The sequence below is a fragment of the Rattus norvegicus genome, chromosome 10 (genome assembly GCF_021556685.1).
Source record: "Rattus norvegicus strain SHRSP/BbbUtx chromosome 10, alternate assembly SHRSP_T2T, whole genome shotgun sequence".
NCBI classification, from domain to species: domain Eukaryota; kingdom Metazoa; phylum Chordata; class Mammalia; order Rodentia; family Muridae; genus Rattus; species Rattus norvegicus.
In genome coordinates, this window is record NC_141543.1 from 59,735,352 (window position 1) to 59,759,584 (window position 24,233).

Here is a 24,233-nt window from a genome sequence, read left to right on the forward strand (position 1 = left end):
CTCCAGCTGGAATCTAGAGGTTCCTAGACCAGCCACGCGGGGCCGCTGCGGGCCAGAGATTTCCCTGGTAGAGTCTATTTTTATTTATTTATTTTTTTTCTTCCCTGGCCCTTGTGACCTAGATCTTGGACACCTAGGGCATACAGGTTGCCTCCCACGATTCAGCAGGCAGGCTGAGGGAGGACCTGGAGCGTAAAGAATGTCACACGAGGACCTCCAGATGCTGTCGGGTAGGCTTCCATTCACTTGGCAGGCAGGCCCTGTCCCAAAGGAGTGATTGAGGTCAGGAATACCAAAAACTGGAGACAGAGAGAGGACCAGACTTGAGGAGGGGACGGGTGGGTCGGTGGCAGGATGGAGAACATGCTGGCCCTGTCACGTGCTAAGATTTGTGTTATTCACTTGATTGTTGATGAGGTCACCTGTGATTTTGGAATTGGTGCAGCTTTCCGATGTACGGTGTGATTCACGTGGATGATTCACAGGTAGGAATTCTGGTGTTCTGATGCCCATTTCTGGTTTGGAAATAGAAGGTAAGGCTCTGGGTGGAAACTGGGGAGTGGGTGAACACGGACTTCAGGACATTAGTCAAGCCTCTGACCAGGCACAGCGTAGTGTCCCAACCACACACGCGTCACCTCCTCCCTGTCTTCCTCTTGCCATTTGGTCCCTCCTCCCTTATTCCCTCCCTCACCAATGGACCCAGGCTTCTGATATCCATCTGGGTGAGCCAGCCAGAGGGACAGGCTGTGTCAGAGGCAAGCAAACAAGTATTAAGGTGCAAGTCTGTGGGCGGGGATAGTATTCCTGAGCTACCCGCAGAGCTGCCGCGAGAGAGAGCGCGCGCGCCCAGGAACATCCTAGAGCTGGATCCTTCCTCAGGCCCACCCTTTCCCAGCCCCCAGTCTCCTGCTGCCCAGGAGCCTACACTGTCTTCCCTGTAGCTCACCTTCTCTAGGCCAGCTACTGTTTTTGGGTTATTGGGTCCGATCATGGCAGTATATCGCCTGTGTGTGACCACTGGTTCCTACCTGAAGGCTGGCACATTGGATAACATCTATGCTACACTGGTAGGCACCTGTGGTGAAAGCCCTAAGCAGAAGCTGGATCGTGTAGGCAGGGACTTCGCCACCGGATCGGTGAGTACAGAGGAGAGAAGGGGGACCTCACGGGGAACCTGAAGGAAGTGAGGATTATTTTTGTTGGATTCATCAAGTCCTGCTGAACTCAGGATGCCCACTGTAACCTGTGACCATTTTCTTTGTCATCTTTGCCTTTTGGGAGGTGATAAACGATACCGACTGTTCTGAGACAGGGCTGTGGGGAAGAAAGCATTTGGAATGGGCTCTGGGAACTTCCTCTGACTTCCTGGGTTCTCCTATCAGTGTTGTTTGTTGTTGTTATTGTTTTCTGTCGTTTTTTTCCAGACAGGGTGTCTCTGTATAGCCCTGTCTGTACTGGAACTCTATACTGGAACTCTCTTTGTAGACTAGGCTGGCCTTGAACTCAGGGATCTGACTGCCTTTGCGTCCTGAGTGCAGGGATTAAAAGCCACCACTGCCTGGTCTGGCTCCTCCCCTAATTGACAGTAGGCTTTTACCAAATTGATTGCTTGGATCAGATCGTGGATTTCCTGTTCTTTGGAAGGGGTCTGCTCTGTCAACCCCTAGTTTAGTGTGCTAGTGGCCCTACATAAAAGTGAAGCACTGGCCAGGGAGGGTAGGAACCCCTGCAAAAATTCCCTCAGGCACTGAGTATGGGGCCTGCTTCTATCTGGATGAAGACAGGCTCCTTCTCTCATTCACACAAAGGAACCACATGGATCAACAACTGCTCTGGCTTACATGCCCGAAGAGGTGGAGGTGTTGGTGCACATTTCAAAGTGCAAAGACAGCCTCAGCCGTCCCTGGCCTCTCACTTGCTTGCTTGCTGCCTCCCTCACTCCAGGTTCAGAAGTACAAGGTGCGCTGTGCATCAGAGCTGGGTGAGATCTTGCTGTTGCGCTTACACAAGGAGCGCTTTGCTTTCTTCTGCAAGGATCCTTGGTACTGCAGTCGCATCTGTGTCACTACCCCAGATGGCTCTGTGGTTCACTTTCCCTGTTATCAGTGGATCGATGGCTACTGTACTGTGGAGCTTCGGCCAGGAACAGGTGGGCCAGTGACAAAGACTGCACAGTACTACAGAGGCTTCTCGTGGGGTTAGAAATGCTGGGACCCCAAAGAGGTATTGTCTGATAAAGAGCACTGCTAAAACCCTGACATGCAAGAACTTCCTGGGTAGTGTTTATTACTCTGGAGGTATACACAGACAGACTCACACAGACAGACAGACAGACAGACAGACAGACAGACAGACAGACACAGATAGGCCCACACACAGCCAAATAGACAGACAGGCTCATACATACATACATACATACATACAGACAGACAGACAGACAGACAGACAAACACAGGCACACACAAAGAGACACAGACAAGCTTACACAAGCAAACAGACAGACAAACAGACACACATTTACATAGCAGGCAGCTGACATCCCATGGTATCCCTCTGCATTTCTTCAGAATATGATCTTTTGCAACTCAGAAAGGAATGAATTTACAAGCTAGATTTCAACAGGAGGAAAAGTCATGGGTATTTAGAGAATTAATCTGCAAAGACCCTGTCTGTGCCTTGTTTCCTTCTAGCTTTCCTGGTGGAGTTAAAGTGTCCGGGAAGCAAGTTAGGGTCTCCTGTTGGATTTTGGATATCAAAGATATTGGTGTGAGCCCTTTCTTGCCTCCAGAACTGTTTGATCCACAGATGTAACACTGGGGTTGCTGTGTGTGTGTGTGTGTGTGTGTGTGTGTGTGTGTGTGTGTGTGTGCGCGCGCGCGCGCGCGCGTGTGTTATAAATCTCAGAGATGAGAGATGGGTGCCTGTGTTAAAGGGAAGCGAGTGAACATCATTCCACTTTCCCTAGACTTTACTAGCAATCCCCACTCATCATCAGAGCACATGGTGGCTTTATCAAAATGTTATTTATCCGTACTTATCAAGTGTGTGCTGTGAGTATCACAGCACAGCCAGTATGAAGCTAGACTCTGGAAGGGCAGACAATGAGTGTGACAAGACCGGTATCCTCCAGGAGTGTAACATCTAGAAAGGAGACAAACATGAATGGTTAGGAACGCAGCTCTGACTTGGAGTACTGCTATGGATTCCAATCCATGACGGATGGGCAAGGAGCATACAAACATTCCCCAACCTGACGCGGGTAGAGACAGCTGAGACTGTGCTCAGGAGTTTGGGGTTCAGACATTGGCAGTAGGAAGTACTGTTTGAAAAAAGATTTAGATAAAGAGTGGTTTTCATTCCCTACAGCAAGAACCATCTGCCAGGATGCTCTTCCCCTCCTTCTGGATCACAGGAAGCGTGAACTCCAAGCCCGCCAAGAATGCTACCGGTGAGGGCAGCTTGATTGGACTGTTTGCCCCATCTTTATTCTGACTTGGGCCTTACTCAGATTTTTCCTAATTCTGACATCAGTTAAAACCTTGGGAAGCCAATTCAGATCAGGATCATCATTTAAACCTAACTCTACTAATGGTGATCTTGGGTCTGGACCCAGAGTCCTAATATCAACAGCTTCTTCATCAGGAAGAGTTCTCTAGGCTCCATGTTTGATCCCTTGAACACTCACATAAATCCCCAAAGCACACATTTATCCAAGACCATCAATGAACCCTTCTCAGCTTCTGACTGCCCCTGGTATAAACCAGATCCCCTATATTGGAAACACTACCATATTTACCAATCTTAGTGAATCCTTTTTTCTGAGGTTAGGGTTGGGAACACTTGCTGTGTAGCCCAGGTTGGCCTATGCCAGCCTTCAGATTGTTGGGATTTCAGGTGTGTGTCACCAAGCTCGGTTTACCTTAGTCATAATATAAACCCAGCTCTGAATCAGTGTTGGAATTTATGTCATCCCAAGTACTACTCTGAGGCTTAGAGATGTGGTTCAGGATGTGCTTAGTACACGCAGATCCCACATTCCACTCCCTATCTGAAGCCCAGTGGCTTCACAGAGGAAATCCAATGCTTTGTCCCAAATACAGGAAGCAGCAATGGCCATCTGAAGTCATATTTTTAGAAGCAAAGGATTCTGTATATCCCAAGGTAACCTAGTGCTTCTGTCTCTCCCCCTGGGCAGCTGGAAGATCTATGCCCCTGGTTTCCCTCGAATGGTGGATGTCAGCAGCTTTGAGGAGATGGAGTCAGATAAGAAATTTGCCTTGACCAAGACGGCGCCTTGTGCAGACCAGGATGATAAGTGAGAACCGACGTCTCCAGAGGGAGGTGGAGGGGAGGAACGTAGACAGTCTGTTGAGATGGGTGCTGGTAGGGGAGGGAGGAGGTGTCAGAGTCCACATTAAGTCCAGGTCTATTCACCCCTCAGGAGAGGAGCCAGTGATGGTCCTGACCTGGTTAACAGAGAGGGAAAGAGGTTCCTTCTGATTTGGGCAGAAAGGGCAGGGTTGAGATAAGAGTAAGGGGAGAACTAGAATATCTGGGGACATGACTGAGAAAGGTAATTAAGGGGGCCAGGCTACAGGTCCACTGACTGATTCACTCCTCTCTACCTGCCTCTCCGCAGCTCTGGGAACCGGTACCTGCCTGGCTTTCCTATGAAAGTTGACATCCCATCTCTGCTGCACATGGAGCCCAACATTCGCTACTCAGCCACCAAGACAGCCTCACTCATCTTCAACGCCCTTCCTGCGTGAGCTGTCGTCTCCCTGCACCTCTGCTCTTGGCCCCTTTATTCCCATCTAAACCCTGGGCACCTCACAGGACAGTCCCAGTCCTTCTGTCTGCTTTCGTTTCCTCACAGATCTTCGCATTCCTCCCTCCCTTCCTCCCAGCCTCCCTTTGCCTTGTCCCTAACTCCTCCCTATTCCCCGGGGCATGGTCCCAGGGACCATAGGAAGTAGGTCCTTAAGCCTTGAGGAGGTGAGGCCAGGGAATCTCAGGTTCAACCCCAAAGCCCACACTTTCTGGACGTGTAACCTTAATTTTTTTTTGTTTGGTTGTTTTCCTTTTTTTGAGTCAGGGTCTCTCTATATAGCCCTGGCTGTCCTGGAATTCACTATGTAGACCAGGCTGACCACAAACTCACAGAGATCTGCTTGCTTCTGCCTGGGATTAAAGGCCTGGACTACCATGCCCTGCCTAGTAAAACCTTAATTCTTACACAGTCTCTGGACAATTGTCCGGAGGGTTAAATGACTCACTCACTCAGACATCATAAGTTTTACATTACTATTATTTTTTTTTTGGTTCTTTTTTTTTTTTTTTTTTTTTTGGAGCTGGGAACCGAACCATTATTACTATTATTTTTAAAAAATGTTTGTGTGTGTCTGTGTGAATGTACGCCATGAGCACGCAGGTGCCCACAGAAGCCAGAAGATGGCGTCAGGCCTGTTATAGGAGGTTGTGAGTTGCCCCTTGGGGATAATGGTGTTGGATCCAGGTTCCTTGAGAGAAGCTAGTGCTCTCTCAATCACTGAACCATCTCTCCAACCCTCACTATAGGTTTTAAGGAAAGGCCAGTGAGGGTTTGTGTATAGTTAAGAGTTGTCAGGACGGGCATTATTAGCTTAGGACAACAGGATTCTAATCATGCTATCCCTAGAGGGAGGAGTCCAGTCGCCCTCTGAATATGTAAAGAAGCCAGAGGCCAGCTGTGTCTAGGATGAGTCTCTTAGGTAGAAGGGCAGGATTGAAGTGAGCCTGGGAGGGAAGAGGGATAGAACAGCAAGTGACTACTGAGTCCAGGGTGGGCACAGTGAGCCAAGGGTTCTATGAGAAGACTCATCTGGAGTCATATGTGGAAGTCCAAAGGAGGAGAGGTGAAACCCCGAGTCTTCATTTCCTGTATATGCGTGTCTAGAATAATCCTTTCAGACAAAGACAAGTGGAAGAGGGTGTGGACATGGGTGGGCAAGCATGAAGGATTGTCTGGGATTGGACGGAGTGTGAAGCAGCCACAGGTGGCTCAGGTTTCAGGACGAGGATGCAGTATCAAATCCAGGCAGGACCCCGGGGGAGGGGAGGGCATCTGGGAAGGTAGAGAAGGCCAGAGGTGGGTCGGAGAACAATGAAGGTCTAGGCAAGAACGGGCTCTCCAGCAGAGGGTTCTGAGTGAGGTCAGAGGGAAGCAGGCCTGGTCTCAGGGACCAGGGTATGTTGTGAAGGACATTTGTAGCAGCCCCTGGGAAGAGGAAGAGTCTCTCTGCTTATTTACTTCCCTAGCCTCTGCCTCCATGACTTAGCTCTTCCAGTTTTTCTCTGTAATTCAGGCAGGCAAGGTTGGCATGTGATCTCCCTTAGCTATCTGAGTAACTAACTAGACTACATAGGTTTGTGTTACTAGGCTCGGCTCTGTGTGTTTTTTGTTTTGTCTTGTTTTGTTTTTCTATTTCCTGGGTTGTGCCGAGAAAATGCTCAACAAATGTTTGTGTAGTAAGTGAGGCAGCACTTTGTGAGTGTGGATGACCTTGACCTTGGGTCTGCAGGGCATGAATCCAGCCCCATCCCCTGCCTTCCTCAGCTGCCCACACTCTCCAGAGCACATCAACGTCATTACATAGCTAGGTGCCTTAGTGACCCCTTGCTACAAACCTACCTGCTCTGAACTCCATTCCTCTTCTTTAAGTGAGCCCATTTTGTGAGTGCTTACGAGGAGGAAATGGGCATGTCGGGATACAGAAAGCCGAGGAGCTTACAGTAGAGAGAAAGCAGGTCAAAGCTCCAGTGAGGGTGGCCCTGCTTTTGCTCACAGGAAACCCAGGGACATCAGCGTTTGAAGCAGGACCCTGAACTCTGCAGGGCTTCACCCTGGTGCTGGGCTTTTCTTCCATGTGGGTTGCGAGGCACTTTTACTTGGGAAAGGAACCTGTTGGTTCTCTCCAGCCTAGAGCACAGCGACTCCTACTGTCCACCCCGAGACCCCCACCAGCTCTCACCCTCTTCTGTCCCTCAGATCCTTGGGCATGAAGATTCGAGGTCTGCTAGACCGCAAGGGCTCCTGGAAGAGGCTGGATGACATCCGGAACATCTTCTGGTGTCATAAGACCTTCACTTCAGGTGTGCAGACCCAGGCAGGGGTGGGCACCTGTCTTTTACTGTATCTCACACTTGTGCCAATGGCAAGGGCTCCTGATGTCACCAGAAGCATCTTTCAGAAAGGTCTCCTTCAGGAGTCCAGGCACTTCCTCAGATAGCAATGGGAGAGGATACAGAGACATTCTACTTACCCAGGAGAGACTCGTGGTCATTTGAGAAGTCCTGACTTTGGTCAGGGCCACTTGACTCCTGTCTCACTCCTATACCACATGTTCTGGGATTTGGGATCAGCAAGAACTTGGTTCTGACCCCAGCACTGCCAGTGCCTCGCTGTCCATGTCCAGCATTCAACTGAAAATGTAGTTGCATCCCCCTTGTATTGTTGCTGGGGGAGGGGGTGGGGATGAAGCCATAAGGGGGAGCAAAGGGCTGGGCAGGACCAGAGTTTGGGAAGTACTTCCCAGACCTACTGGTTCCCTCTCTTGTCACCCCGCAGAGTATGTCACCGAGCACTGGTGTGAGGACAGCTTCTTTGGGTACCAGTACCTGAACGGTGTCAATCCCATCATGCTCCACTGCCTCTCCAGTCTGCCCAGCAAGCTGCCTGTCACCAATGACATGGTGGCACCTTTGCTGGGACCCGGCACCTGCCTGCAAACAGAGCTAGAGGTAGGTGAGGGCCTTGGCAGTGGACGTAATAGGAGGAAGGCAGGTGGGCTACCATTGTGGACTAGGGCTGTGTGTGATGGCGGGATGTTCTGGTCTGCAGGCCCGGTCCACAGGGCAGGCCTGCCTGTCTTTCAAGAACAGATATGGAGGAGGGCCAGGTGGGACTGGGGATGGTTGAAGCCTGTTTTAGGGTCTCGGAGATTCCCAGTCTTAAAACTAAAGAGGGTTGTGTTAGGACAGGCCAACCCAAGATTGGCAGGTGTAGCAGGAATGATCACAGAGGACTAGGAGCTCCGTGGATGTGGAGTAGATGACAACCTAGTGTCCTTTGTGACAGCCAAGCTCTCTGACATTCTCCAAAGCTGGGGCTGTGGTTGGTAAATTCATTATGTATTGATTTTGTTGTTGTTGGATACACTGAGGTCATCATATCTTAGGAGGGGAGTCCCTCTGAACTGAGGGAGTAGGGCTTACGAGGTATGGGGGGAGGAGCAGAAGAAATTGTCTTGTCCAATCCAATCCCAGAGGCCAGGTGAGAGGATTACACAATGACAGACTCAACTAGACCTCATTCCGGACATTCTGGGAAGGGTGCGGGCGTTGGCCATTAGGAGCAGGTAGCAAGAACTGCTGAATCTCAAACTGGGGAACCTCAGCTACTCCTTGTTGCAGAGAGCAGAGAGAAAAGAGGGACATAGGGAGAAGAGGGCTTAAGTCTCTTTGTGCCTTCTTCAGAGGGGGCACATCTTCTTAGCGGACTACTGGATCCTGGCGGAGGCCCCAGTCCATTGCCTAAACGGCCGCCAACAGTACGTAACAGCTCCTCTCTGCCTGTTATGGCTCAACCCACAGGGGGTGCTGCTGCCGTTGGCAATCCAGGTGAGCCTTGGGGTGAGAGTTAAGGGGGTGGAACCTCAGGCTAACAGGCTTGAACCGCACCTCTTACTACTCCTGCGCGCAGCTCAGCCAGATACCAGGGCCAGAGAGCCCCATCTTTCTACCCACTGACTGCGAGTTGGATTGGCTGCTGGCCAAGACGTGGGTGCGCAACTCTGAGTTTTTGGTGCATGAGAACAACACGCATTTTCTGTGCACGCATTTGCTCTGCGAGGCCTTCTCCATGGCTACACTGCGTCAGCTGCCCCTCTGTCATCCAGTCTACAAGGTCAGCGGGACGCTGGGTTGAGATTAAAGGGATCAGAGCCTGCAGGCCTTCCCTGACCTTTGGCTTACACGACTTCGTTCCTCCCGCAGCTCCTGCTTCCTCACACTCGCTACACACTGCAAGTGAACACCATCGCAAGGGCCACACTGCTCAACCCAGACGGCCTCGTGGACAAGGTGCAGCCTCCCTGCCACGACCATAAGGCCCCGCCCCCAAGTATGCTTGCCCCGCCCACAAATTATGCTCTTGCTCCCTAGACCCTTATGTAATCCTCCTCTGCCTGCCTCTTCCCATAAACTACGCCTCTTGGCCCGTCTTCTGTTGTCCCCTCGCCTAAGCCTTGACCCAGTTGGTCAATCCCACCCCCTCAAAAGTAGGTTTTATGGGCAGGGCGGCCTTAGCCCAGCACCGCTCCCAGCTGATCCTGAGATCTCATCTCCCGCTACATTGTCATTCAAGGTCCCCTCCCATGCACTCAGTAGGTCCTCAGTCTGCCCAACTGGCATTAGGCAGACCTGTGTGATCCTAGACTGCTTTGACAAATCGCATACGCCCCTCCCTGAGTTGATTCATTAGTGTTAGTTGGTCTCCCGGCCTTATAGTGAGGGTGAAAGCCAGTTTGAGAAGCCCAGCTGTGTCCTGTGTCCCCAGGTCACATCCATCGGTAGGCGCGGCCTCATCTACCTCATGAGCACAGGGCTGGCCCACTTCACCTACACGGATTTCTGCCTTCCGGATAGCCTACGGGCTCGTGGTGTCCTGACCATTCCCAACTACCACTACCGAGACGACGGCCTCAAGATCTGGGCGGCTATTGAGAGGTGTGGGGACCCTAAGGTCCTTCCAGCCACCAAGGTCTCCGGGCCCAGGGTGCATCGTGGGCTCCTGTTTGCAAGTCAGTTGGAGCACTTGAGGCTCCATCTAGCATAAGAAACTCCCAAGAAAAGGAACTGGCAGACAGATTCCCTGTGAGATAGCAGGGCACTGTGGGCGGCGATAAGGAAGGGACGGAGCACCTTGTCCTGAGGACTCAGGATCTGAGCTTGTTGAGGCAGCCAGGGCTTCTTCCTCCTTCCTGCTGAATAGGGAGGGATAGAACATGTAGAGTCTCCTCTTCTTTACCTCCCAAGGGTTGGGGGTGGGGGGGAGACCCAAAACTTCCCTGATTTAGAGGATGGAGGGTAAGAGAAGCCTAGGCAGTGATTCCAGTCGGACCTGTGGGGCCTACTGAAGTCACCTTCTGTCTTTGGGGACTCAGTAGTAAACTCTGGCCATCGGCTTCTCCTTACCCTGAGTGTCACAGGCCTCAGTGTGTGGCCTGGCCTGGCCTAGGCCCATGCCCATTCCCCGGGCACCAGCATTTTTTTTTCCTTGCAGGTTTGTCTCCGAGATTGTGAGTTACTATTACCCCAACGATGCCTGTGTGCAGCAGGACTCTGAGCTGCAGGCCTGGGTGGGTGAGATTTTTGCTCAGGCATTCCTCGGTCGGGAGAGTTCAGGTATCCCTCTCTGTCTTTATCTACACTTCCTTTCTCTCCTCCATGAACCGTTTTTTATTACTGAAACCCATACTATTAAATTGTGTTTAATATGTGCTGGGAATCGAACCCGGGGCCTTGCTCACGCTACGCAAGAGCTCTACCACGGTGGCTGCAGCTCTGAAGTCCATACTATTATTGTCCTATTTAACTGTGAAGGCAGAAGTCTTCAGCAGTCTGGACTGCTTCTGGAGCTCTTGCTTTTCACCCTCCGTCTTCTGGCTCCTCCACCTTCAGGAATATGTATCACCTGTGCACCCTGTGGCAGGAGCCACCTCTGACTTTAACAGAATCTAGAACTTTTTCTGACATGCTTTTGTAATCATCTCGCTAGGTAGTCATGCTAGCCACTAATTTCTCTTCGTCTGGCTGCTGCTTGACTCCTGGTTTACAGTCGCCTAAGCCACAGCACTCCCCTCTCTGCAGACACGGCTCCTCTCAGCTCCATTCCTCAAATGCAGTGCCAAGCAAATGTCCCACACCTCCCTTCCTTCCTTAGTGTCCTCTCAGTCCCAGGGAACGGAGCTCTTGCTCCCTGGTGGTCCTAATTCTTGGCTATTCTGGCTAATGGAAGAAACCTTTCTTCTGTTGATTCTATATGGTAGATTTCTAGGTTTAGAAATTCAACATTGACTTTCCCAAAGGTCTCCATCAGTCGGCCAGTCAGTCAGTCTGTCTGTCTGTCTCTCTGTGCCTCTCTGTCTTTCTGTCTCTGTCTGTCTGTCATTGAGACAGGGTCTCTCACTCTGTAGTCTTTGCTGGCCTGGATCTCTTGTTCTTTTTTTTTTTTCCCCGGAGCTGGGAACTGAACCCGGGCCTTGCGCTTGCTAGGCAAGCGCTCTACCACTGAGCTAAATCAAACCCCTGGATCTCTTATATAAACCAGGCTGGCCTTAAACTCACAGAGCTCAGTCTATCTCTACCTCCTGAGTACTGGGATTAAAGGCCCACAACACCAAGACCAGATGTTTTTATTTGTTTTACCTTTTCATTTGTTTTGGTTTTGTTTTTGTTATTTTTTTTTTATCGTGTCAAGCCAGGAGAGGAGGAGAGGAGGAGAGGAGGAGAGGAGGAGAGGAAGAGAGAGAGAGAGAGAGAGAGAGAGAGAGAGAGAGAGAGAGAGGAAGAGCGGAAGGAAGAGTGAGAGTGTTATTTTTTTGAGATAGAGTTTCTCAGTGTAACAACCCTGGCTTTGCTGGAACTTGTTTTGTAGACCAGGCTGGCCTCCAAGGCTGAGATCCACCCACCTCTGCCACCCTAGTGCTGGGATTAAAGGCGCGTGCCACCATGCCTGGCTATTCTTTTAAACTTTTTTTTTTTTTTTTTGGTTCTTTTTTTCGGAGCTGGGGACCGAACCCAGGGCCTTGCGCTTCCTAGGTAAGCGCTCTACCACTGAGCTAAATCCCCAGCCCCTAAACTTTTAATTACATTTTATTTGTTTGTTTGGTTTGTGCATATGGTGTACACAACAGCGCATGTGTGGAAGTCAGAGGGAAACTTACAGGATCAGTTCTCACCTTCCAGTGTATGGGTCCCAGGGGTTGAAGTCAGGGCATCAGGTTAGGGCATCAAGTGGCCCACTGAGCCTTCTGTCTTTGTTTATATTAAAGAGGCTCACATGTCCGCCCACCAACTTCCCTTATCCTGGACTTCTCAGCAGGGATGTGTCTTTTGACTTACTGATTGCTTCTGGTGGCTACACAAGGGAGTTCTGTCTGGGGAGACTCAAGGAAGAGGTTAGTTTCAAGTCACCTCCAAATTGAAAGAACAGCTATAGCAGTCCTGTCCAGAAGGGACTTGTTTTGTTTTGTTTTCCTAAAATCTTGTTGACAAAATGTTTCAAAGACACAGAATACTAGAGTATACTCTAGTAAACACCTTCATTAATAACCTACCCACCAGATTCTACTACGGCCTATACTTGCCATTTTTTAAAAAAAGGACTTATTTATCTTATACATGAATGCTCTCTTAGCATGTACACCTGCATGCCAGAAGAGGGCATCAGATCCCATTATAGGTGGTTGTGAGTCATCATGTAGGTGCTGGGGATTGAACTCAAAACTTCTAGAACAACCAGTACACTTAACCACTGGGCCGTCTCTCCAATCTGCCATTCCTGATTAATCTTTTGCTTTTATTGCTGGAGTTTGTTTGACTTAGACAGCCTGTCCAATGTAGACCTAGCTGGCCTGAAACTTGATATGCAGACCAGGCTAGCCCAGGCTTTCAGTTTACAGAGCTCTGCCTGCCTGTGTGCTCTACTTGGTACGGGAATTAAAGGCATGCGCTTACTACACCCAGCCCACAGTCCCTTTTGGATAGCCTTTTGTGGTTCTGGGGATCAAACCCAGGGCTTCCTACATGGTAAGCACGGTAACCACTGAGCTATATATACACTTAGCCCTCCAATTAACAAAATTGTCAGTACTCATCAATATCACCCTCAGAGTTGGGCCATCTCCACGTTTCTTCATTTTGCCCTGTTTTCCTCCACAACTGAGACAGGAGCCAACCAAGGACCACATTTTATTTAAACTGTAAAGACTCTTTAAGCATTTTGTGGAGTTTGTTGTTGTTTGTTTTGACTTTGGTTTATTTTGACAAGGTCTCACTGTATTATCTTTCTGGCCTAGAATTCTCTATGTAGACCAGACTGGCCACAAACTTTCAGAGATCTGCCTGCCCTTCCCTCCCTAGTATTAGGACACCAGTTTACAATGCCCAGTGTGTCACCTTTGACTTTACCTAATTGCTTTCTTAGATGGGCCCCATCTTGTTCCTGTCTGGTGTAGTTTTTGTCAACCGGGAGGAATGTATAAGGGTTGCACATTTTTGACAAGAATATTTCTCAGGTGATGCTGTCTCCTGTTTGCATCATATTGAAAGCTGCCAGATGTCAGCTTGCCTCAACATTAACCCAGCCAGGAGTGACTTCTAGGTTAAGGTGCTGACAGACAGGCCTCTTGGCTATTTTAAAGGGTGACCTTTTCCCGTGTTTTTATGCAAACTCACTGTTAATCAGGATCCTGGCTGTTTCTTTCTCTTGGTGTATGTTTCCTGTTTAAGACTCAAATTGAGATTTAATTATTGTTGGTTCAGTTCCCCTCTTTATGAAGATTGTCTGTGAGTTCGTACACTATAGCATTTTTCAGATTGACAACTCTTCCAGCCAGTATGAACTTACTTTAGATTCTAATTTAAAGGTCAAACATATTCACTAATGGGCCAGTTGGACTATGGCTTTCATATTTCAAGGGTGGGAGGGGAATAAACACCACAAATTACAGAAGATCCCTGTGGCCTGATTCCTGCATTTCCTCTTTATTTGCTTCCAGATTTAGAGAGTCAACTAGGATGTAAAGTTCAGAGGACCCCTCCCACTCTGGGCTTAATGCCTGATCCTCCGTCAGTGACCCCACTCCCACCCCCACCCATCTGGCCCTAAATATCTGAGAACGCTTTGGCTCATGTTCCATTCTTCTGTCTTCCTGGGCCCGAATGGATGGTTATTCGCTACTGTCTGCATCCTTTCCCATCATCAGATTCACAGTACCAGACTCTGACTCTGCATTGTGCCGGTGGCTTTCCCTCTGCTTCCCCTCTCCCGGCCTCTTGCTGCCCATTCATTAAGCCTGCAGCGTCACTCCTGTCAGAAACCGTGAGGAAACGCGCATGCTCAACACGCATGCTCAGCTGTCCTACCGCAGCCATAGCTTCAATCCCTGCCCAGGCCCTTCACCTACCCTATGCCCCGTGCCCCACCACTCCTGTTTTTTAGTGTCTCATCTCGCTTCATTCAACCAATAATTACAGGGCTCTTAATATCTATTAAGTATCGTTCTAGATGCTGGGGTTTAGCAGCGAACAAATAGACAAAACTTGTTTTTAACGGAACTTAACATGGTTTGGGGGAGATAGTGATGATCAGTTACTGTGTCAGATGTGAATACTAGGAAGGAAGACTCAGGAGCTAGGGCTTGAGTGGGGATCTGAAGGGGTTGAGGGAAGCAGTTGTGTGGATAATTGGGACGATACTCAGGCAGTGGTATAGTAAGTACAAAGGCCCTGGGGTCTGGGCATACCAGAGTGTTTGAGGAATATCACAAAGACCTCCTGTGTAGCCAGAGTAGAGTAGGTAAAGGGAGGAGAAGTTGGGAGGGGAGCAGGAACTGATAGTAGGAGTCATAGGGGAATTCTCTAGAAGGTTCTAGTGAAAGGTGACATCATTTGTTTTATGAGTGTGTGTGTGTGTGTGTGTGTGTGTGTGTGTGTGTGTGTGTGTAATCCAGGATATACGCTGAAGCCCGGATTTAGCCCCACAAAGGATAGAGCAGGAAATGACAGGACTCACCCAGGAACCATAGTTATGACTGGATAGTGGTAGAAAACATGGCGGCCAGGAAAGGTGGGTGTCTGGGTGTTTGCTGATATGTATAATGTGAGGTAAGAGGAGTGGTGAGCGATTTTGATTTGAGTAACTGTTAAAGGGTTCAGTTGTCAGCTGGGAGGTGGTGGCATATTTCTTTAATCCCAGCACTCTGGAGGCGGAGGCAGGAGAATCTCTGCATGTTTGAGGCCAACCTGGTCTACAAATTGAGTTACAGGACAGCCGGGGTTACACAGAGAGACCTCGTCTCAAAACAAACAAACAAACAAACAAACAAACAAACAAGAGAATATAGTTGTCATGCCAACTGTTGTGGCTAGTCTTTAGTCCCAGCACTTCTGAGGTAGAGGAAGGCAGATCTCTGAGCTAGAGAAGCCTGACCAACATAGAACCAACAGCCAGGGCTACATAGAAAGACCTTTAAAAAAAAAAAAAGTACAGTTGTCCCTTAGCCTTTTGTGGTGTCAGTTCCAGACACAACCCCTCTTCCAGTACCAAAAGCCATGCTCCCTGTCCATCCCCCTCCCTGCTGCCGGGATGTTTGATTTCTATGCCCACATTTGGGTTTAGTGATCACTGGTTCAATCCTCTGATCTTGCTTTATTAAACTTGTCTGTGATTTCATTCATCAGAGCAGTGAGTAAAGCCATGAACTTGGGTGAGGTCAATGTGGTCCAAGGATGGAGGGCCAAACTTGACGGGGCTCTCTTCTGCCATTGACTTTTTATTATTTTCTGATCTATTACTTTGAGACATGGTCTAGTATCTCTCAGGTTGGCCTTAAGCTCAATAAGCAGCCAAAGGTAACCTTGAACTGATCTACCTGTTTCCATTCTGGAATGCTGGGATTATAGCCACGTGCCGCCACCACAACTAAGTTTATGTCGTGCTGAGGAGCAAACCGAGGGCTTCATGTACATTAAAAAAAAAAAAAAAAAAAAAAAAAAAAAAAAGGCGGGTTGGAGATTTAGCTCAGTGGTAGAGCACTTGCCTAGCAAGCACAAGGCCCTGGGTTCAGTCCCAAGCTCCGAAAAAAAGAAAAAGAAAAAAAAAAAAAGGCAGCTAAAATGAAGCTACGTCATCAGCCCTTTTGCATTTTCTTTCTTTTTTTTTTTTTTAAAGATTTATTTATTTAATGTATTTGAGTACACTGTAGCTGTCTTCAGACACACCAGAAGAGGGCATCAGATCTCATTATAGATGGTTGTGAGCCACCATGTGGTTGCTGGGATTTGAACTCAGGACCTCTGGAAGAACAGTTAGTGCTCCTAACCACTGAGCCATCTCTCCAGACCTGCATTTTCTTTTTAAATGATTTTTTAAAAATTGTTCTATTTTTGATTTTCATGACATTTATCTATTTTGTGTATGTATGTGTATGATGCATATGTGTGTGAGCAAAGGTGTGCACACCATGGCATGTGTGTGAGGTCAGAGGACAACTTGCAAGAGTTGCTTCTCTCCTTTCCCGTGTGTGCCTGGGGTGTGGGGGTTGGGGGAGTTAAACTCAGGTTGTCAGGCTTGGTGGCAAAGTCGTTCAACTGTTTCGCAGGCCCTTTCCATATGTTCCATATGTTTGCTTGTTTTTGTTGTTGATTTTTTTTTTTTTTTGAGATGAGATCTCACTGCAGTGTCCAATCGGCTTTGAACTCCTGAGATCGGGCAGTCCCGCTTCAGCCTCCCAAAGATCTGAGATTCTATAGAGGCGACCTCTGCACCTAGCCTCTGTTATCTTGTTTATTTAAATCTCACCTGCCCCTCTTCCCAGGACGATGTAGCCCCAGCTTCCATTTCTGTCCTGTGCACCTCCTCTAGGTTTCAAACATCTTGTTTAGTTTTTCCTTCTGCCTTCTCCACTGAGCACTTTGGAGGAACAAACTCGTGGTCAGTTGTCACTTCTGCTAAGCAGAGGATGCTCTGCTGGTGGGCTTGCATGGACATCAGTAACATGAACTAAGTCATTAATGCTACTATAGGCCAGAGAAGAACTAGCAACGGACGTGCCTTCCAGGGCAGAGATGGGCAGCTGGGTTCGGGCACTGTCACAAGCCGGTTTTTCTTCATTTTCTAGTCTATCGACCAAATCCCGATCCCCTTCAAAAACACAGCCCTTGATGGTGGTCATCCCAGCGCTAATTTTAGTCTAAGGATGGTTGTAGCCTATGTCTGGCCTTTACTCCTTTCCTCTCCCCTTGCAGTGAGCCCCTGCCCTGAGAAACTCCCCGGGAATCCGGCACCTCCCATCCATACCCACGCCCTCTTCCTTTCCTCTCCACACCCAGGCTTCCCAAGCAGGCTGTGCACCCCAGGAGAGCTCGTGAAGTATCTCACTGCAATCATCTTTAACTGCTCCGCCCAGCACGCTGCAGTCAACAGTGGGCAGGTAAGCCTTGGGAGGGCAGGCCTAGGGGCACTGGGCCACCCAACTTGCCAGGTTCCAAAGGTGTATTAGCCTTGGCAATGGACTCGAGTCAGGGTTCTGCTTGGGCGAGCGAATGGGTGGGTCAGGGTTGGGGCGGGATTATTATTGGTGTTGAGGTTGGAGTGGTGACTGGGCGGGGTGAAGGGCTGTTGTTGAGTGATGGCTGGGTGGGGCTGCGTCCAGAGTTACAATGGCGACTCTTGGGAGCTTATATTGGGAACAGGGCTTGAACTTGGCAAGAACTGTCTACATAGAGCATCAAGTTGCTCTGGAGGCATGCCCGCCCAAGGCCTCTGTTGAGGATTGCCTCTTCTCTGGGCTCTCCTCTCTCCGTGGTGACTCATCCTGCCCACTTGTGGCGCAGTGGGTAGAGAACGACAAACGGGCCACCTCTGGGACTTTCCACACTCTCCTCATTTCTAAACTCTGAGATCTGGGGTGATAGTGGTGGAATCAGAAATGAGGGAGAGGACGCTTTTACACATCCAACTGAGGTGTCGGGGTCGTCTCCACAGCACGACTTTGGGGCCTGGATGCCCAATGCCCCGTCATCCATGAGGCAGCCTCCACCTCAGACCAAGGGCAACACGACAATGGAGAGTTACCTCGAAACCCTCCCAGAGGTGAACACCACCTGTAGCAACCTTCTCCTCTTCTGGCTGGTCAGCCAAGAGCCAAAGGACCAGGTACGAGCGTGGAGACATGGGACACAGGCTGGGCATTGCAGGGCCTGCGCGGTGAAGAGGTTGATCTGCAGAAGGAGGGTTGAATGCTGGCTAATTGCTGGGATTTATGTCCACTGCTCAGCTGCCTTGAAAGTCTTTTGTCTTAACAGGAAATGATACTCGATCTCCAAGGACACACATAGAAAGAAGCAAATGCCACTTTAGTGGCTGGGTATGACATCTATGTAATTTACAAATTATCTATCTATCCATCCATCCATCCATCCATCCATCCATCCATCCATCCAATCATGCATTCAGCCATCAACTACTCATTAATTCACCCAAGTATTAAACACGGGGTTCCTCCCACATGTCAGCATAGTGCTTGATACTAGGTTTATAACGTTGAATGAGACCCTATCACCCGGACCACCACTTACATGACACTTTCATGTGATACAGAGGCGAATGAATGAGGACATCAGAGTGCCGTGGGAAGTCTTCATATATTAACTTCCCATTCGCCATCACTTCTTGAGCACCACTGGTGGAAGGGATACATATTATTACCGCACTGAAACAGAGGCAAGGACAGGGCCTGGTGGAACCTCCACGACTCTGGGAGAACCCAAGAAAGTTTCATGGAGGACGTGACGTATGAGCTAAAACCCGTGGGACAAGTAGGACTTTGGCAGGCAGAGGAGGGACAAAGGTAGTTTCTAGGCAAGGGAGGGACAAGCAGGAGGGGAGGGGAGAGCATCCCAGGATCGCTGAGGTTCAGCAGTGACAGGGCAGGGCAGGGTGAAGAGCAAGGGAGGATTCCGAATGGTAGTTATTCACAGGACAATGGGGCCATTCGGGCTTTTAAACCAGAAGTGACATGACTTAATGTGTCCCAGCAAGGGTGTTCCTGTGGCTGTGTCAGTGGCTGAGAGGGATAGGTTTGGAGAGAGGAAATGAGACAACTAAGGAGTTTAGGCTAAAGTGAGCGGTGATTGAATCACCAGTTACCAGCATGGCCACTCAAACTCGCCTTAGCCCAGCATCTGTCTTCTTGATCTCAGCTTCATGCCAGGGTCACTTGTCACCTGTGAGCATCCCCATTTCTCACCGTTTTTGGGCTTTTTCTAGTGCTAGATTTTTTTTTCTTTTTTCATCTTTTTAGCAACTTTTTTATTTCTTTAAGTTTTTATTATTTGCTTTTTTGTTTGTTTGTTTTTGTTTTTGAGTCCTTTTATGTAGTTCTGGAACTCAGTAAGTAAGCCAAGCTGGCCTCTGACTCACAGACAATCTCCTGGCTCTGTGCTCCCAAGTGCTGGGATTAAAACTGTGTGCCACAATACCTGTCTGGTTTTTTTTTTGTTTGTTTGTTTGTTTGTTTGTTTTTTTATTTTGAGGACCTGGAGAGATGGCTCAGTAGTTAGAGCCCTTTCTGTGCCTCCAGAGGACTCAGGTTTGCTTCTACACCCATCTAGAGAATAACAACTGTCTGCAGTTGCAGAGAATTCAACATCCTTTCTGGCCTTTGTGGGTACAACCATGTTTGTGGTATATATACATACATACATACATACATACATACATACATACATACATACATAAATACATACATGCAAAAGCACTTATACATATAAAATAAAAAATTAATCTTTAAAAAAATGTTTATTTTTGAGATGTTTCCAAACTTTTCCAGGATGGCCTTTAGAGAAACCAAGATTATAGGCATGTATCACAGTACCTGGCTGGTTCAGTGTGTGTGTGTGTGTGCGCGCACGTGCACAGGAAATGGATTGAATCCAGGCCTTAAGCATTTTAAGCAAGCCCTGTAACATGAAGTGCATCTGCAACCTTCCTAGCAGGTTTTTGAAAATTACAATTCTGCATTTATTTATTGGGGGATGGGGTGCCCATGCTTGGGCCCATGTGTGGAGGTCAGAGGACAACTTTCAGAAGTCTGTGCTCTCCTACCAAAGGGCCCAGGAGACCAAGCTCAGGTCACCGTTTATCTTCTGGTCCATCTCTTTGACACTTTCCTAGGAAGCTTTAACTTACCACCTTATACTCTGGGGCCAGAGCGACTTATCCTCAGACCTTACCCCTGCTGTTCCCGAGGAACGAGTGAACAAGAGGATGAACACTGGGAGGCTCCCTTCTAAGCCAGAGAAACTTTCAGCAGCAATAACAGTAGCTGTCGGGGTTGGGGATTTAGCTCAGTGGTAGAGCACTTGCCTAGGAAGCCAAGGCCCTGGGTTCGGTCCCCAGCTCCAAAAAAAAGAACCAAAAAAAAAAAAAAAAACAAAAACAAAAACAAAAAAAAACAGTAGCTGTCAGTTATGAGGACTGGATCTGTGTCTCAGTCATTGAGTCAGATATAAAGTACAGTATCTTAAAATACAAAAAAAAAGTAGCCAGGCTGTGGTCGTGCACACCTTTAATCCCAGCACAGGGAAGCAGAGGGCAGGTGGAGCTCTGAGTTCGAGGTCAGCCTGGTCTACATATTGAGTTCCAGGATAGCCAGTACTAAGAGAGAAACCCTGTCATGGAAAAACCAAAATAAGTAAGTAAGTAAGTAACACAAAGCAAGTAGCTAGCTATATTTGAGACGCTCAGTACAGTGAACATCTGTTCAGGAATTAAGCTGTTTGCTTAGTTCACAAAGCAACTATGTGGTGGCCTTGAATTTAGTCTACTATGTGTGTGTGTTCTGGTCTTCTCATTGTGTTCCAGGAATTAGGTATCAGTATAGTGAATGAACATAAAGCTGTTCTTTTGTTTTGTTTTTGTTTTTGTTTTTTGAGACAGGTCTCTAGGTAGCCCTGGCTATCCTGGAACTCACTATGTAGACCAGGCTGGCCCTGAACTCATAGAGATCTTCCTGCCTTTGCCTCCAGAGTACAGGGATTAAATGAATGCACCACCATGCTCTATCTTTTAAAAATATGTTTTTTAAAATGTATTTTATTTTAGTGATGTGTGTATTGGTGTGGGTACATGCCAGCCTGAGCTATATAGTGACTTCTAGGCTAAGACTGGTAATATAAAGAAATTATGAACAATTTTGACCTTTTGGTTAAGTTTGGAAACCTGGGATGGCGCGAGTGGTTTTCTAAGAGCACAGAACCCACTAATGCTTTAGAAGATATGAAACCATACGTAAGGGATAGGTGTGCTGGCGCAGGCTGCCTGTCCCAGGGAGTCAGTCTCAGGCCTGGGATCAGAGGCAAGCCAAATGCCACCACGCCCAGTTCCTTTGTGTTTTAAACTTCTGGAAAGCACAGGAAAAGGAGGAATCTTTCTGAATCATGGGAGCCTGGTTCTCCAACTAGCTGAGGCTGCGTGTGACCTTGAGAGAGGTAGATCTCATTAGAGAGCCCCAGTCACGGCTTTACAATTAATATCCGTGACATCTCTAATTTGGCTATGCTAAGCCTCAATTTCCTTATCTATAAAGTGGGTCTGATAGAAGAACCCGTCTTAGGGGTTGTTTGTGTGGTTGTGACGGTTCCTATAAAAGGCTTATGTGTCAACTGTTATTAAGAAAATGAAATTATAAACTGCTCTACTCAGCTCCGACAATCTTAAAAATATATCAGCCAATAAAGGCAAGTATTGCGTGGTAAACAGTAATGTGCCTTGGCAAGGTCTCGTTTATGCTAAGAATGAGAGGCTGGTTCACCTTATGAAGTTTAGCGATATTGACTGTTCCATAATACCGAAGCACACTATAATTAGCCCAGGATAGACTGATCACTGCAAATAACCACCACCAATAAAATCTGTTTCAAACGAACCCCGCCAACCCCGATAGAAATTTAATTAAAGCATATCTTTTTTTGGTTGTTTGTGTTTTTTGTTTGTTTGTTTGTTTGATTTTGTTTTTGTTTTTGGTGGGGTTTTCTTTGGTGTTTGGGTTTTTTTTTTTTTTTTTTTTTTTTTTTTTTGGTTTTTGCTTGTTTTTTGTTTGTTTTTGAGACAGGGTTTTTCTGTACAACATCCCTGATTGCCCTGAAATTGAGTTGTAGACCAGACTGGCCTTGAACTTAGAGATCCACCTGCCTCTGCCTCCCAAATGCTGGGAGTGAAACCATGTGCCACCATGCCTGGCCCTAAAGTATGTCTTTAAAAACCATTGTGTTTATGATGAACAGAGGTCTTCACATTAAAATCCCGGACAAGAAAATAATCCCCACTATTACCGCTGCTGTTTAACAAGAAATGGTAAAACATCGGTAGTATTGGTGTTGAATGAGGGTTAGGGAACTGGACCCATGGTAGACCCAGCGAGTCACCGTGGAAGGACAGCCCTAAACACAGGATGGCTCTGGCTGAAGTTCTCTGTGAGATTCCCTGATTGTGGTGGCCAGGTTGCAAAGTGTGACGATGTCACCGTGGTGGCGGTTTCCTCACTTCAGATGACTGTAAAGCTATCTCAGAACCAGGCTGCTGATTGTCCTCAGGGGTTGGGTTTAGTGAACCTATGGGAAGACAGATACATTCTCCGACCTGTTTTCCAGAATATGTCTGCTAACCTCTGTTGAATGGGGAATGCAACTATGTTCCGTGTTTACAGCGTGGGTCTGGCACTGGGGGACAGGAGGGACTGGACTTGAGCTTTTCTTCGCTCCCCCTTGCTGCAACCCAGGAACTGGCTTTCAGAGTCAGAGTAACATGAAAAAGTTGCTAGCAGAGGAGGCGTTCAGACTGGATTGGCTAGGGCCCAAGTCACAGCCTGTGCCCGACACTGCCTGGGCTTCTGTGGTTGGAGGCTGTCTTTGTTATTTTTCTGTGACAAAACACAGTGAGCAAGGCAACTTATAAAAGAAAAGTTACCAGGGACTCATGGTTCCAGAGGGTTAGAGTTGAGATCTTGATGTCGGGGAGCATGGCCCTGGACCCGTACCTGAGAGTTCACAGCTGATCGTAAGATCAAGGTATTTCGTTGCTTTGCTTTGTCAAAACATGGTTTTTCTGTGTAACAGCCCTAGCTGTCCTAGAACTCACTTTGTAAGCCAGGCTGGCCTCGAACAAACAAGAGATTCACCTGCCTCTGGCTCCCGAGGGCTGGGATTAAAGGTGTGTGCCAACATGCCCAGCGACTTGAGGTGTTTGGAATGGAATGGGCTTTTGAAACCTCAAAACCCACCTCAGTAAAACACACCTCCTCCAAGAAGGGCACACCTCCAAATCCTTCCCAAACTGTTCCACCAACTGGGGACCAAGCATTCAAATCCATGAGCCTGTGGAGGCCATTCCCATTCAGAGTCTCACAGTAGCGAAGTGGGCTGGTGTTGTGATCTGAAGTGCTCGTGTGCTTCACGGCGGTGACTGATAGTGTCTTTAGATAACGCCTTGGCTGTATATGTTGGCAGTGTGAACCTTGATTACGCCCTATCTCATCTTGAACAGCTTTCTAACATCTCCACCTATTTTCTCCCAGAGGCCTCTGGGCACCTACCCAGACGAACACTTCACAGAGGAGGCCCCACGGCAAAGCATCGCAGCCTTCCAGAAGTGCCTGGCACAGATCTCAAAGGACATCAGGGCACGCAACGAGAGCCTGGCACTACCCTATGCCTACTTGGATCCACCACTCATTGAGAACAGTGTCTCCATCTAGGCCCTGCCTCGAGCCATCCCAGAGGAAAGGAAGTTCCAACTAAGGGGAAGGCTAACACCCTAGGGTCTTCCAGTCCTTTCCATCCTCTTTAATCTCAGTGCGGATCTTCTCCTCTGCCCAGGGGACCATGATGGCCTTGACATTATATAAATGGGCCAGTACAGCAGTGTTCAGGGTGAAAGCCGCTACCTAAAGTCAAATGCACAATAGACCCCTTGCCCTTCTTATCTGGGAATCCTCCCACATCAGATGCCCACCTTGAGTTTCTGAGTTCTTTTGCCATATCCTACTTAAACCCACTCTCATCCTGTTGTCTGTCTTTGAGCCCAGTGACTTCAATAAAAGCTAACATATTTGGCTCCAATTTCCTTTTGTTTTGATGATGGTGGTGGTGGTGGTGGTGGTGGTGGTGGTGGTGGTGGTGGTGGTGGTGGTGACGGTAATGGGATTTGGTGTGGACCAAGGTGGGGTGTGTAGAAGTACTGGGGTGAGGGGCAAGAATGAATCTGTGGGCCATCTTTTAGGAGACAGGCACCTTCCCTATTCACTCTACCATCCAGTCTACTGTTCCTACCTTTACTTCCTGGAGTGAGGTATCAGGATCAGAGGGAATTGCCGGACCCAGAGGATTATCAGGAAGAGACCAGGCGT

The 24,233-nt window shown here is 48.3% G+C and overlaps 1 protein-coding gene across 9 annotated transcripts; it reads left to right on the top strand.

Moving 5' to 3' along the window:
* The first annotated feature begins 120 nt into the window (after positions 1 to 120).
* Aloxe3 (arachidonate epidermal lipoxygenase 3) lies at positions 121 to 23,946 on the top strand. Of its 9 annotated transcripts, none has more exons than XR_015630359.1 (16): positions 121 to 230; positions 418 to 485; positions 1,948 to 2,152; positions 3,370 to 3,451; positions 4,199 to 4,318; positions 4,643 to 4,768; positions 7,031 to 7,134; positions 7,610 to 7,782; positions 8,518 to 8,661; positions 8,744 to 8,947; positions 9,037 to 9,163; positions 9,599 to 9,768; positions 10,325 to 10,446; positions 17,158 to 17,258; positions 17,813 to 17,983; positions 23,403 to 23,946. XR_015630359.1 is itself a non-coding variant. In XM_087570419.1 (16 exons), the coding sequence occupies exons 2-16, from the start codon at positions 453 to 455 to the stop codon at positions 23,580 to 23,582; spliced, it is 2,022 nt and encodes a 673-aa protein (XP_087426545.1). In that variant the 5' UTR covers positions 121 to 230; positions 418 to 452; the 3' UTR covers positions 23,583 to 23,946. The 9 variants fall into 9 exon arrangements, 3 of the variants coding, with proteins under 3 accessions (XP_087426545.1, XP_087426546.1, NP_001099263.1); XM_087570419.1 differs by having other exon boundaries at positions 9,037 to 9,123; XM_087570420.1 differs by having other exon boundaries at positions 446 to 485; positions 9,037 to 9,123.
* Positions 23,947 to 24,233: the final 287 nt, after the last annotated feature.